This window comes from Lycorma delicatula, chromosome 4, assembly GCF_047948215.1.
Source record: "Lycorma delicatula isolate Av1 chromosome 4, ASM4794821v1, whole genome shotgun sequence".
Lineage (NCBI taxonomy): Eukaryota > Metazoa > Arthropoda > Insecta > Hemiptera > Fulgoridae > Lycorma > Lycorma delicatula.
In genome coordinates this window covers 38363978-38380145 of record NC_134458.1, presented here as the reverse complement: position 1 = coordinate 38380145, position 16168 = coordinate 38363978, and the positions used below count along the sequence as shown (strand labels likewise).

Genomic DNA, 16168 nt, shown 5'->3' with positions numbered 1-16168 from the left:
TACTAATTTGCCATCGCATCTGAGTAGAATTTTTATCATCCAGATAAGGATTATCTTTCGCGATTGATATTTCTTGATCTTTTTTAACTTTGCGTTTATATTTTCTTAAAGAAAAAAAATATATAATGTAAAATAAGAAAAACAGCAATAAATATACCGATTAAAAAATGTTTTTTTATATCGTTAGAGTGACGGATTTCTGGACTTTTTTTAGGTTAAATTTTTTAATTAGAACTATGGCGGTAGAATAAGAAAGAAAAAATCGGAGAAAATGAAGAACTTTGCCGAGGTCCAACAAAGTGGAAAAGAAATATCGATATCTCTCCTTAACAGATTTTCTAATGAAAAAAATTTACCGAATCTATTTTTAGATATTGTTGCGACGGAATTTTTTGACATCATGAAAATAATAATAAAATCAAAATATACCTAAATCTGCTCGAGTTTGTTTTCAGCAGACATGTGGAAATAATTCAACGAACGCACATTTCCGTCAAATTTGCAGTCTCAAACCTCGGAAAAATAACACCAAATAAGTTATTTCAATAGAAAAATATGAATATCATTGTATTATACAGAGTGTATCACGAAGTTCTTCCGGGACCTTCATAACCTATTCTACCAGTGAAAATAATGAAAAAATTTCGATTAAACATATGTCCTAGAATGCTTCGTTTGCGAGTTACGGCTAGTGAAAAATTTCGCTCGGATTTCAGCTATCCCGGTGAAATGAGGTCATACTGAAATTTTTAGACGTTAATTAAGGGGCAAAATTAGTGATTTCTTATGGTTTTTGACCTGACAAATCGAATAAAATAAGTCCTAGAACCGTATCTGCAGTAGGTTTTGAGAAATTTGGGGCGAAAAACCAATAAATTAGGGTAAAAAAACCTGTTTTTATGTTTATGTACAATAGCGTTTTTAAAGCACATTCGTCGCAAACTATTCCACGTAAAAGTAAACTGTCTTTTAAGCTCTTAATAAAAACGTTGTATATTTTTTTAATCTATACTACTGCAGATTGCAGGTTTTCTACAGTAATTAACTCGATGAAATGTTTGCCGTATTTTAATATTTTAAAAAGCAGTGAAATCTACGATAAAGGTAATTTTTAATTGTTTTTTACGTAGATATATAGGTATATTTTGTTATTATAAAAAAAAAAAAAACTACAAAAGATAATCAATAATTGACTTATTTTGTAGGGAAATCGGTTGAAAAATGTTCAGATAAATGACATCTGTTTGAATACACACTCACGTATGTATATATTTATTGTTCTAAATATTGTCAGCGCTCTGATCTAAATCGACGACGACGTTTGCTTTTAAATGCGTTTGTACACGTGAACAAGAATCTTGTGGAATGTTGTATATATATATTTTAATATTATTTACAACATCACGTTGTATATACATTCTCAGGAATTTATGGTCGTATATATGTGACAAATTTTGAGGCTAAAGCACCAGGAGATGCTTGTTGTCAGATGCATGCTATTAGTTGTGACAGCTTATGGCAAGCATCTGCACTACAAATCTCCCACTGGCAACCCTCACTCTACTGTGTTGAATCCTGTATGTATATATATATATATATATATATATATATATATATATAGGATTCAACTATATATATGTTTATTTATTTACTGAAACAGAAAAAAAACCCTATAAAAAAGATTAATAATTCTATCTGATCATAAGTATTTTAAATATTTTAAATTATGTTTGGAGTTTATAATATTTTTATACACAAACGTCTCGTTAATTTTGTGACAATAATATTTTACACTCTCAAAAATAACTTGCATGCTTTCATTCTATTATTACAAAAATTAACGATGTAATGTATTTAACTACGAAACTGAAATAACCGAGCGTTTTATTAAATAAAAAAAAATTCTTTTGCATTAAATGAGTTAAAACATACATTAGAAAAGATTACGTAAGCTCTCAAACTTGCATAAAAAAGTAAATGTTATATTTGTTTTTAAAAACCTTACTCTTTAAGTAGCATTTCTAGAATAGACAATAAAAGTAACAATTTTGTACAAATACAGTAATAAACGGTATAATCGATTTGAAGTATTAAATTTTGGAGAAAAACGTTTGCCAAATATTTTATAACATATAACCTCGTGTGTTCTAAATTCCTTTAAAAAAAAAAAAAAACTAATTTATAAATGGAATTCTTTGACTGTTTGCGTGTACTACCGCGTATGAATGTACAGCCGTAAATCGGACTTCGTGGTTCTACGAATTTAATTTACACGGATGTACATGAGAATTTATTTAAATTTTACTCTGACACATAAACAGAAAATCGTATCATATTCATATCATTTTCTGCATAAAATAATTAATTCAACAATAACATAAGAATCACAAATACTGTTTGCGTGACTAGCTTGTTGCTACCTATGTTCTTTCGCGGTACACTATCTCCTTTACCAGCGGTTCCCAACCTTTATGTCGCGAAATTATAGAATTTAAAAATATTTTATGCCGTTCAGAAAGTCTCTATATAACGTAATTTATACTTACCATGAATCCTTTAATACGGTAAAATTTATTTTGAGACAGAATGTACCAGTCAACACCTGCAGCAATGCTGTTTAATTTTTCTCTCTGCACATAATTTCTAGTGATGATGAACAGTAAGCAACAATGCTTAGTTTACTCTCCCACTCTTGGTAATAAACCGAGTGTTCAGTATCGCCTCATCGAGGGATTTATCCCACAGCGTAGGGATTTTTGAAGACTGCGGGATTTTCTGGTAACACTAAGGGACTAAAAACACTGAGACTGTTTTTTAGTCTCAGGACATATGGCCGGTTTCAGTTTACACTTGGGATAGGTAGGTAAAAGGTTTACAAAAGTATTTTTATATCGGGCTAGATTTCTCATTCGATAAAGATTAGCTGAATCAAGTTCTGGGACCAGTGATAGCAGTCATGGCTATTTTAATTAATGTGAGCGGAAATTATGATTCCCTTCAAAATTCCTAAAAACTAGCTGTACTTCGGAAATACAGTGATGAATACTAGCGATATGGTTTTACTTGGCGTGGAGATGAACATAAACAGACACCCGGGTGCCTTATATGCAGAAGTATTTTGTCAAATCAGTCGATGGCGCCGAATAAACTTAAAAGACATTTAGAAAGTCTCATGCAGCTTCAAAACCAAGAGAATATTTTGAACGTCTTTTGAAGTTGAAAAATAAAACCTGTGGTGCCTATGTTTAATTAACGCACCTGTGGTGCGTTAATTAAACGCATTTCCGTTTCTGATAAAGCGCTGGATGCTTCACGTGCAGTATCTGAGTTAATAGCCCAAAAAAACCTTCATAATATAGGCGAGAAACATAAAAATTGTGAAAATAATGTTTGGTGAAGGTGCGGAAGAAGAAAAATCCAAAAGTCCGTTATTCAATAATACCGTCAGCCGAAGAATAAAAGAAATATCTCACGACATTGAAATTAATGTAAACAATAAATTGATGAGGGATACTGTGTTTGCTCTGCAGTCGGACGAAATTACTGACGCAAACGGTAAATGCCAATTAATAAGCTTTATTAGGTTCGAATATAATTTAGATATAATTGAACAATTTTTATTTTTCCAAGAATTCAAACCACTATAACAGACAAAGATATTTATGTCTGTGTTAATAATAATTTGTTGAACATAATATTTCATGGGAAAAATGCATCCTTCTTTGTACTGACGGAGCAGCAGCATTAACGAGGAAAATCAAAGGCTTTATAAGTTTAATTTTGGAAGTGAATCCGACTACAGTGACAACTCATTATTTTTTGCTTAGAGAGGCGAGAACTAATCAATAACCATGAGAACTAATGAAGGCGGATTTTAGAACGGGTGTTAAGAACGACTATTGAAATGATAAGTTATTTAAAAACAAGATCTGTTAAGTATAGACGATTTCAAAAGTTTTGCGACTCTATGAGAGTACCAATTTATTGCTACATTCGGAAATGAGTTGGCTTTTTAGGGGTAAAGCATCGATGCGAGTTGTAGAGTTTCAAGACGAGGTTCTTATTTTTTGTTGAAGACGAAAAGGCAGAGCAAGCAGGATTTTTGGAAGATAATTTATGATGTGCCAAACTAACGTATAAGACTAGCCGAAATTTTTGACAGATTGAACTCCGAATGCAAGCGTGCAACACAAAAAAAGAAATATTGTTTTAGTCGCAAACAAAATGGAAGGATTTTGCAAAATTTGTCGTTTTGGCAATCTTCAATTATAGGATGTAAATTATCTTGCTATCCTCTAGTTGAGTTTTGAAAAGTCAGCTTACGCAAAATAACAAAGAATGACTGAAAAAGTTAAAAGAACACCTTAATGCTTACAGAATTCAATAACAAAATATTTCCCTACCTTTTCCGTTTCAGAGTTAGAACGGGTAATTTCTTTTTTCGGTACATCTGATGAAATCAGCTTACAAAATGTCACTGATCTGTCAATGAAAAGAATGAGTCTTTAGACTTGTCCTGCGATTCTACCGTGAAAACAAAATCTGTAAAAATTCAGAACAATCCTTTTGGATTTATGCGGGCATTTTCTATAATGAGAACAGTGAAATCTACACACAGGAACAGACTGGTACATTTTGAAGATAATTTGCTTGTTGCCAGTCCAACCATAAGGCCACGTGTTGAAAACTGTGGAACACACCGAGCGCAGACTTCGCATTAATTTTAGCGGTGAGTTTTAAAAACCACATTATATAATTTTTTAATCGGACTTCCGTTGGAGGTTGGTCGATATTCCAGGCACTTAGCTTTATTTTTATCTGACGCCGCTTAACGAGCTGCTGGTATTTAGAAGAATGCACCTGATTTCGTATTAACATCGGCCTATATACACTGGATGTCGGATTCTTAGAATTAGTTACTACATATTATTATTGTTAAAAAACAAATAAGTGTGTGACGATATCGTGGGCGTTCAGTGAAATGTGTCGTCTATCAAAAAAAGCTTCGAAACCAATGCCTTCTGAGCTATTAGCAGCGCTAACACTATTTCAGACACCGGTAACATGTATTCAAGCTTTCTGAACTTTGACGAGTAATACTTCGCTGTAAGAGAATGTATATGACGTTCCTAAAAATATTAGGAAGAGAACAAATTAATCTTTTACAGATTAGACGGAAATCTTCATTAGGGGCTGAATGATCCTAAAAAAAGAAGTATTTATTACATCCGACTACAATTCAAAACAGTGTTACACGTAATATAGAATTGTACGTTTTTACATTTATAATTTTCTTAAAACAATCGCCTTTTAAATACTTAAAATTACATAAATATTAATTTACCAGTCTTCGGGTTCACAGTCTCTGAATCCCTTAGCGAATGGATTGCTTGCTATTTTAAGCTGTGTTATCTGTAACCAGAAACATAAATATTAAAACATGATATGTATTATAACGAAATAGTTCATTATCGAACAGAAATCCATTAATAATAGTATCCGATTGTCTTTTCATTAATTAAAGGTATAAACAAGAAAGATAAGCTCGGTAACGTGTGTGTGTGTTTGTGTTATTATATTGATAATATAACAATAATTTCAAACGACAGGAGCGCAATTACTTAAAAGGCATTGAATAAATACTATCAGTACAATATAAAACAACATTTTTAAACGGAGATGCAGAAAACTCAGGTATTTTATCGACATCAGTTAAAATATCAACGATAGGATAATACGTATTATTTTTCTAGAATTAAATTTTTCTTTACTTTAATCTTAAGTAAATCTATCGGAAAATCTTTTAGACGGTCAGGTAATTCATAAAATACGAAAACGAAGGCGTAATAAGGCCCTTCTCGTAGGTCAAAATAGAATATTCTGTATCGAGAAAACAGTTCAAGCCGTCCGGTCAGATACAAGCGGATCATGTCGTTAAAGTGAAAAATAGGGAAAAAGAAAAGTATTAGTGTGAATAGAAAGGTAGTGGAGAATAGAGTAGATAACGTTTTTCTGTTTGTACTTATTTATTCGTTCGCGAAGCCAGTACATTAGCAGAAATAAAATCCCTTTTATTGTTATTCTTTCATCACATGGCTATTCCGCCGATATAAAATTTTAGCCGGATATTATAGGAAGGCATATAAAGGCAATTCTATTTACTTTTTACCGTTATCATATCTTAATAGATTATAGAACCCGTTATATATAACACACGCTATAATCGGCTCGATTATTATACACCATACGTAAAGCTACATTAGGTTTTATCTTTGGCAAATCAATAAGCAAAATGATTGGGGGGTTACCTGTGATATTTATTTCCAGAAAAAATGTGCTCTCTTATTATTTATATTATTTTATTCTTAAATTTATTTTAGCCCCACATCATGGTCCCGAACCGAAATGTATTTTTTCATAACAGGTCATTTATTCTTATCGTGGATTGTATCGGATGCTGAATAAAAAATTTACTGTTTATTTCGGATAGACGGATAGACTAATGTGTACGTTAATGTTAAGGGCTTTCTTTGCACAGAAGCTGTTCATTGCACTGTACATTCATCATACCATAAAGTAAATTATGCAGCTGTGATTCTTTTACTAATTGTGTGTGTGTGTGTGTGTGTGTGTGTGTGTGTGTGTGTGTATGTGTGTGTGTGTGTGTCCCCCATGCACCGACCGGTAACAATCTGGTATCTGTTATGCATCAAGCATGTACACAAATTTCCTTTTTATCATTTTTAACCTTCGTAAAAACTACGCTAATAATTGTAATTTATTCTATTTCCCAGTTTATAGTAACGAAACTTTAGCCTACTACTCTTTCTAGTAATGTTTCGCTCCGTCACAGGCCACAAAAATTATATGATCACTACTGAGGTTATGTGATCTTCAGGAAACACCTAAAAAATTTTTATTAACGTAAAGAAAATTTTGAAGTTATTACCAGAAATTATATTTTCTTTCGTGATTCTACATCACGGAATACGAACTTGACTCGTGCGTAAATGAATTTTACAAAAATCACATAACAATAATATCACGTGTGTGAGACTGTATACGTGAAAATTACCAGAATTAATTCTAGTAACTGTTTCTTCTGTTGACGGTAGATATTAAACACGAATGCGTAGAACAAATACTATTTTCACAACTAAATGCCGTAGACTAGGTATCGTTCAGTTTTCCAGATAACAGCATTCTACGATCGAGATATATCGAGACCCATTTTATTGTTCGTTAACCTAACATCGATTGTTAAAAGTATAACATTAATAAAATCCTTTCCTTAATCCTAGATAGCGTTTATCACATTAATATTAAATACGTGTAAACAAAAACAAGACGTTAATTTTATTTTTAATTATTCTCTAAAATAAATAATTCTAAAAACAATTAAGTACCCTTTGATTCTGGTAAGCTGTTACAGCAGTGAATATCGTTTCTGGGAAAACAAAAGTCTTGAAATTGTGTACCGGAGAACCAGGTTGTTCTCCTTCAGGTGACGCATAAAGAACGTGAAATCTCGGTTGATATCGATGCATTGAATTTAATATTATCTGTAATAATATAAATAATAATTAAATTAATGAAAAAGATACAAAAATAATTTTTAACAAAACAATCCAATAAAATTTCTCTTTTAAGTCTATATTTATTAATCTGGAAAAGAAAATGTGATTTGATAATAATATTAAAAAAAAATTATAAACGTGTACTGCAATATTTTAAGTTGTATTATATTACTTTTTAGGATCGGTGGTATTTTTTTTGTAATATTTAGTTCTGTAACTCCAGCTGCGTTTCGTGCTTTCACTTAACCGTTGGTTTTTCTATTTACATTGATAAAGCGGCACCATTTCTCATTGTCAGGTATGACCGACAATCCGCTGACGACAGACAAGTTCTGCAGATTCAGAATAAGAATCGATAACATGTTTTATACTTTTCATGAAAACTAATCGCTGCTCTTTAATAGTGTATTATTACACCGCTATAGCGGTGTTCTAAATTACTGTTTACAAGAATATTCCGACAAGTTAAATGTTAAAATAAATTTATTATTTTGATTGAATACGATTTGAAACGGAACGTAAGGATAACGGAAGAGTTTGTATCTTCCTACTAATCGCAGAACTTGGACGAATGTTTCTTGTTGTGTCTTTCGTTTATCGGCGGGTCATTATTTATTTAGCGGTGATTATAATTATTCTGTTTTGTTTACGGACGGAATCGGTATTTGCATTCCGATCCTGTAGACCGGTTAAAAATTGATGACCGGGGCTGATCGTGGAAGACTAGGCGTACATGAGCTTCGTTCTCAAGGCGTGATTCCACTTCAGTACGTTTCATGAAATCCTTTCGGTGCTAGCGTCTTCCGTCCTAGCAGGAATACGCTTCTCGGGGGTCCTAGTGTTTGGAGGAGGTAATGCGTTCCATTTTCCGGAGGGGGTCGCATGTGTTAGCTGGGACATTATTATAAATAGTAGGAAAGGATGATGATGGGTGTTTGATGAGGTGAAGTTAGGAGACTTTCTTCCCTTGGGCTGTCTTCGCTGCTGCATCTGAGCTGGACTCGGTTGTGCCGGATTCCAGTCCGTCTTGGCGGGCCGATTTTCATTCTTCTTCTTTTCTTCTTTAGCGTGTCTTTCCGTAAACCGGCTGTAAATAATTTACAAACCATAAACCTTGAATAGTGTCGTGGCCCGGAAAAGGGCAACACGGTGGAAAGTGCAGGCCTCTTCTCTCTTTCGTCGGGCGGCTGCTAGGCTTATTCTTTAAAAATCTTCGCTGTCCATAGCCAATCTTCTTCGTCTTCGTACATAGGAACGATTTTAAATAATATTCAAAACTTTTATAATTTAAGAGCGAGTATGCGTTTTGGCGTAGAATTTTCTCATTATTAAAATCTTGGTAGGTATTCTGTTATGAAATCCGGGTGCTACCTTACCGATTAAAAAGGTTTTGTACCTATAAATTAATTAATTAAAAGTTAGCGGTATAAGACTGAGAAAATTACGTTTTTATTTGTTGAACTGCCTTATTCGGCACACGCACAGACGTGTTGCGAGTAATAGGCGTTGTTGTATCTAAGTAGATGCACGGCGACAGAGAATACAGAGCAGTACAGGAGTCCAGCCAAAGGTAGAGACGTTGACAACAATACGTGTACTCTATTTTGTTATCTGGCGCCGTACACCCGGTCGCATGCGATACAGTGTACCGTGAATTTAATACTGTTACAAAACATTGTTCATAGCAGAACTCATTATTATTTATTTTACTTAAACTATCTCTTAATATTATTAAGTTTTAAAAAGTCAGAAGCAGTTTCATAGTACTTCGGGGTATGAAATGGCATTAAAATTTCTGTTAGTGATACGTTCAATATATTACTGGTAAAAATGGAACTGTGGTAATAAATTAAATGTTCATTTAAGTATTGCATTAAATGTAATATCTGCCGATATTTTTTTTGTGAGTGAAGGGTATGTCATTCTCATATTTTTAGTACCCGATGTCAGTCGTTTTAACAACGTCTATTATAGTACCCATAATACAACCCTGAAAACGAATTAAGAACTATTATTGCGCCGTTAAAAATAATTACAAATATGTAATTATACGGTTAAAAACCATCAATCTGTTGCTTGTAAAATGCATAAAATAGCATCGCTTATTTTCTTAAAATCTGAACCTTTTAGGAAGTTAAAAATTCTCTAATTTTTTATCTACGTCGAAAGGAAAAAGACCACTGTTTTTTGGACAACACCTTAATAAGTAAAAAATGATAATCGACCCATGTAATTTTATTCTTTTATTTTGCACAGACAGAAGTCTATCTAATAAAAAGTACTGACTGGATCAAAATATTTTTCAAGTTGCCGCTGCCGGTGTGTTTTTTGTAAAAAAAACGCATTTCAAAATATAATCGGTCTTTCACCTTTAAGGCTGGTTTAAATGGAATCAGAACACGACTTGAATTTAATTTGAATATAGAATTTTTGAGATCAAAATGAAATGATAGACTGAAGCGGGGATTTGTTACAAAAATATGGATTAAATCGTTCAGCGGTCGATGAGTAACATGGGCGTACGGAATGTGGCGGGTGGTTCTTGGATTTTAAACGTCTTTACTCTATCGATTAAAGGATTAGCGCATTTCTTTTAAATGGAACTGACAGTACCAGCCTTCTCAGTCCTCCTTTATCGACCGTACTCCTCTTTCTAGTCCTTTTTCCGTCTCGTATCTTTATTCCGCCCTTGAGTTTCCTATGGTATTTTTCCTCCCATTTCCCTCTTCGTACTTCTTTATGATTCACGGACTGCTCTTCATTAACCTCTACATTTCGCTTCAGCCACAACCTCGCTTAAATTCCAAATCTTCCTATTTTCTATTCTTCTCCGGCGATACAGTTCAAAGATTAGACGAAGATCTTTCTGAGGATTCTTTCGAACGCAAATTTTTTTTCATCTTCTTGCTCGTGCTTAAAGTTCCAAACCTTTTGAAAAATCGATCGTTCTGAAATTCTTCAGAAGTTTATCATCCTTCGATACAGCAGTAGATTTGATACAAGCAGTAGATTTGATGTAATGGAAAACCCGTTTTCCCGTGTTTATTTTCAGTTCCTACTTCTTCTACCTTCCTTTCTATCGTGGGTTAATCTTTTACCTCTGTACGTCTCATAGATTTTTGATTTTCTTTTTTATACAGATTTAAATAATTTTCTTCCTTTTTGCGACCATATTGACTAAAGAGAGATCTTAATATTATGCCCACCACTGTCGTTCTTGTTACAAGGTTCTACTACAAATCTCTTTAATTCATCTTAAAAGTTCTTCATTTTGCATTCTAACGCATAATTTAAAAAATCATCTTTAACGCCAAATATTAAAAGTTTAAAAAAAAATTATTTAATTTTTAAATTATGAACAGATTTATTTTCTCTTCTTTTCTTATGCCGGTCTTCTTTCCATATTTTCTTTCCTTATCCGTCTTTTGTAATTCTACTGCTTAAAAACTAAAATAATGCTGATAAAAATAGTAACACAAGTCTGATAAATTATATTATACCTTAATATTTAAATCTTCGTTTATCTTTCTTTCTGTACCGTTTCGTTTCTTTTGTTTTCCTATTATTTGCTTTAGGATTGGATTTTACCCATATTTGGCGATGAATCTTTGTTCATTACTTGTAACTGCTCCCTAGTTTTAGCCGAAATAAAAATCATCAGGGAATCTTAAAACTTTTATTAATCATTCATGAAAATCTGTTTACTTCCTGTAATGTTTTTTAATAAAAAAATTAAAATTAAATGAAATAGACAGTATCCTTGTCTCGCTTCTTGCTGTTCATCGGTTTCTTTTTCTCGTTTTCTATTCTGAATATTTGTAAGGAATCTGCTTCAGTTGCAAAAAATGCGTGATTTTTTTTATTTTGTATACTTCGTTTCATTTTCCTTAAAGTATTAAATATCCTTTTTTGTTCCATTTTAAAAAATACTAATCATTAGAAATATAAAATATTTTTTCTTATTTTTTTTTACGTAGGAAGTACAATAGTTTGTTTTTATTTAAGGTAGTTTTTTAAAGCAGTTTTAATAACTAAATGTAGTCCTTCAGAACCTTTAATGTATAAAAATTAAATTTAATAATCATCTTTACGTATGGAATTCGACAAAATAGCAAGATTTTTTATTAAAATTCACAATTCAAAAATATTTCAAACGAATGATCCTCAAGGTACTTGAAAGTGAAATACTGATTACCGTTGCATATCTAAGTACCCGAGTTTATTTGTAGAAATGTGAAAGGTATGCAAAGCATTCACAAAAAATGAAACGTACTGATAAAATGTTACGTTTTTTTGTAATATTAACGGTGAAATATCGACGGTAGTCTGATTTTACCTGTTTTCTCTCTTTTTTGTTAACCTGGGAAATTTTAATCCATTATTGAAATTTTCCAGCAAAGAAATAATTAATAAAAATAAAATTACCTTATTTTGATCTGTCCAACCTTAACCTGCACTTGCGAAACATGGAAAAATCTAAAAATATATTGTATCGGCTGCGTAGTTAGTAACAACTTCTCGTTGCCGTCATCCGATACAGGTGTTTCTAGATCGACGATTTTTCAGTTATCGATTATTTTTAAAGAATCGGTTATTTTGGTCGGTTACGGTTACTTAAAAATACTTTAAAATCTGTATATTCATTTCCACGAATCGAGAACAGTTATTAAAGGCAACCGCTATGACGTCCTGTTTAAAGCGAAATTTGTAAATAAAAATGCGATTATTTCTCACCCTAAAGAGCGACGCACAATAACTTTTATCAAAAAGAACAACTCGTACCTTGTTTTATGATTATCACCAAAACTGTGTATAATGTGGTCGTTACAGTATTTTCCTTTCTGTAGTAACTAATATAACAGTTATATAACTTATTTTAAAAGTTTTTTTTCAGATATTATATCACCTCTGTCGTATCGTCGATTACTTTTTACGGGTCTCTTTTGGAATATTCGCGCAACTCGTACTTATAAATTTTATCTTGTCGTACTTAAGATCGTAGTTATGCGATTGCGTTCTTATTGAAACAAATGCTCTTCTGTTATCGAGGATATTAAAATGTTATCTTTCGTATCAAATGCAATCGTTTCTGATTATTTTTTTTTTTAGTAGCTAATACGTAACTTCGTTTTATTCGCGTTTAACTATTGTAGAAGGCGGTAGAATTAGAACGTCCTTGTTCGAACTTGCCGAGAAAGTTAAATTGAAAGAGAATGCGATACGGTACTTTCACTGATGCGGAATTCTACATCGAGAAAGAGTATGTTCAAACCGCCAACAAAAGATTATGTCGTTAAGCGCATGGTCCTATCGTCGGTGATGAAATAGAACAACGTACAGAATGAAAATAGGTCTCTACGTAAGAGAAACGTGACTACAGAATTGTAAGTTACCGTACGGTAAGATCCATAATTTATTTTCTTGCCGGTTTATGGAATAGGCCTTATCGAATTTTACGCTGATGAACTCGGCACGGGAACGAAAGCCATCACCGACTGGAAGTGCTATCTGTGGAAGGGTCATTCTCATTTTTCAGTTATTAAACCGTTCACAAACGGTGGTCTGAACACACAGTAGAAATCGTTGAATTGTGGTTCTTTAAACGGAAATTTAATATAGACCGGATAACTTATCCGTAATGTATCCTACTCCGTAGGTGTTCGAAAATTACGAATTTGAATACTAGATCGTGGATACCGGTGTTCTTTGGTGGTTGGGTTTCAATTAACCACACATCTCAGGAACGGTCGAACTGAGACTGTGCTTGACTACACTTCATTTACACTCATACATATCATCCTCATTCATCCTCTTAAGTAATACCTGAACGGTAATTCCCGGAGGCTAAACAGGAAAAAGAAAAAAAAAAGGTGTTCGAAGATGTCGGCAGAGAAACGAATGAGTATTTTTTGTATCCTGTCCCAAATCGGTCTGCGGAAACACAGAGGCGATCACAGCCGGAATTCTACCCGGAACAATTGTTACGTCTGACAAATGTAGGGGGTACGAGGGAATACGAAATACCTCTGAAAAGCGGTATACGAACACTACTGTGTCAATAGTATAGAGAATTTCGTACATCTTATTAAGAGTATTCAAATGATTGAGTCGCTTTGGGCTGCTGCAAAACGTAGAAATAATTGAGAATGTAGAACAAACAGGACGATGATAGATTCCTATTTATGCGAATTTACATGGAGAGCCCGTATCTGCACGAAAGAATACTACAAAACATAGTGGCGCATATCACTTCTAATAAACGAGTGATATATTTCATTAAGGGATTAGTAATAGTTTTAAAGGTTAAGGGGACATTCTAAAAAGACCCATTTTTATTGCTTCATACATATTTTAAGTTCAGGTTATCAGAATGTAGAACAAACAGGACGATGATAGATTCCTATTTATGCGAATTTACATGGAGAGCCCGTATCTGCACGAGAGAATACTACAAAACATAGTGGCGCATATCACTTCTAATAAACGAGTGATATATTTCATTAAGGGATTAGTAATAGTTTTAAAGGTTAAGGGGACATTCTAAAAAGACCCATTTTTATTGCTTCATACATATTTTAAGTTCAGGTTATCAAAACGGTTATAGCAGTTTATCTTTCTCATTTAAAAAAATAATCATTCCTAACTGAAGTAGCTACTACTCACTTGCAAAGTGGCCGAAAACTGAAAATCCGTCGGTTCAAAAATCTCCAAATCCGACGAGGGCAATGTAAAAGATACTGTTCAACTAATACGACAATTTTTATAAATATTTTGCCTATTTTGCAAGGGTGTAAAATCTAGTTAGGTTAAAAATGAATAAAAAAGTTATTTTAGTTATCTTCAGTTTTTTTTTTAATCTTGTGGTTATAATTAAAGTTAATCTATAATTCTCATCGATTACGGAAAACTCTTTTCACTATCGTTTCTATTATGTTGCATCTTTCATTTTCCTAATAAAGATTAAAGTACTTCTTTATAACCTTTTTATTAACGAAAATTAGTATAACCGTTTTATTAACTAGATAAGCCGGTTGTACCACCGTCAACGTGGAAAATACCTCTGTAAAACTACATCAATTTCTTTAAATTTTCAGATTCGGTAATATTGTATGAATTTTATTGCATTCTGACAAAAAAAGCGAATAAAAATCTGTTGTATCATCGACACGACCGCATCTTCATATATTACGAATTAATTAATTTCAAATCGTAATTTAATTTAATGTTTTTTAAATAATAAAAATGATATACCAATAGCACAATAAATACCTATGACTGTCTTGTTATTTTGTTGCATTGTTTTGCTCACATATTAAAAAAATGATATCATTCGATTTTCTAGAAGAAAAACTTACGGCCTGCAATGAATAGTCCGAGATTTACTTTATCTAGACTGCAAACGGTTGTAATGTATTATTTCATACTACATTGCCGGCGAAAAAATATTCATTTTACGACTGGAACGTATCTTCTGGTAACGAAAAAGGGCACGCTGAAAAGAACTACTCAAGCAGTCCGTCGATCTCGTCTCGAAGTCATCGATTAATTAAGTGTTTTCAAAGTCATATTTCGATTACGGAATATATTTATACAAATTGTAGCTACTTTTGTATTTTCATCGGTTTCGGTGTAAATATGTTAATTTATTTTAACCGGTTTATTAAAACTTAAACCAACGTAGAGAAATGTAGCCGTACATAGTTAGCATTCCGGTCTCGACTACTGATGTGATGACTAAAATGTGTTATCTCAAATAAACTCGATCGATAAAATCCCGCCACGATTCTGTTGTTGCTGCAAGACAAAAAACTGACCTATTGAAACGTGTCATATATCACTCGTTTCATCAGTCGATGAAATCTTTTAGTATAGTTACCGATTTTTCAATATTAAATTTACACTGTCTGTAAAAATAAAAACTTTCAAAACTACGAAGTTAAAAAGTTTTAGTGTTACATCATCCATCGGTCGACCTAAATTTTTCCTATTGTATGTAGGCTATATAACTGGACCTACCCGGAGTCTTGTCCTGTGCAGGGGGTTAAATTCCAGGAGCACGCGGCCCGGCTTGTGACCCATATACGAAAACCGACGGAGTTTCTAGCACGTGACTATTTACCGCCGGTGATGTAGAGATATTGTTGAAGCGTTCACTGCGGTAGCCTACTGATGCCGGATACATAGAGGTATCGGTGGGTCTTATCACTTAAGGTAGCCGAGACGTTTGGTATTTTGCTCTGTAACTCAGAGCATCCGGATCTACTCGTGTCTTGTTCTTGTTTTACGGACGACGGCTTCTCCCTCGGACCTCTACGGGACAGATACAGGCACCGTGCCGTGTAAACGTGGCCTCAGGAAAGGGTCAGGTCGCTGTAGTCAGTCCTTCTTGGGCAGAGCGGCCCCGTTTTATGCATCGAGATAGCTAGATTAGAAACGAGTGCCCCCGAGCAGGATTTGGGGGTGCCTGAAATCGTGCTGATCTTCGAACCGGGTCCACCCCCGATAAAATTCCTTCTCTTTCGGTTCGAAAAAATCGGGAAACTCGGGCGACCATAGCGCAGTGATCGCGTGCTGGAATTTGATCGGCAGCT

General features: G+C 33.4%; 1 protein-coding gene across 7 annotated transcripts in view; it reads right to left on the bottom strand.

Moving 5' to 3' along the window:
* LOC142323287 (T-box transcription factor TBX1-like) overlaps positions 1-16168 on the bottom strand; it is a 96327-nt gene that overhangs the window by 7891 nt on the left and 72268 nt on the right. For all 7 annotated transcript variants that reach the window (XM_075362740.1, XM_075362734.1, XM_075362737.1 and 4 more), the window contains 2 exons: positions 7407-7562; positions 5345-5412 (listed from right to left, as the gene is read on the bottom strand). In XM_075362740.1, coding sequence (XP_075218855.1) covers positions 5345-5412; positions 7407-7562 — 224 coding nt within the window. The remainder of the gene's footprint in view (positions 1-5344; positions 5413-7406; positions 7563-16168) is intronic.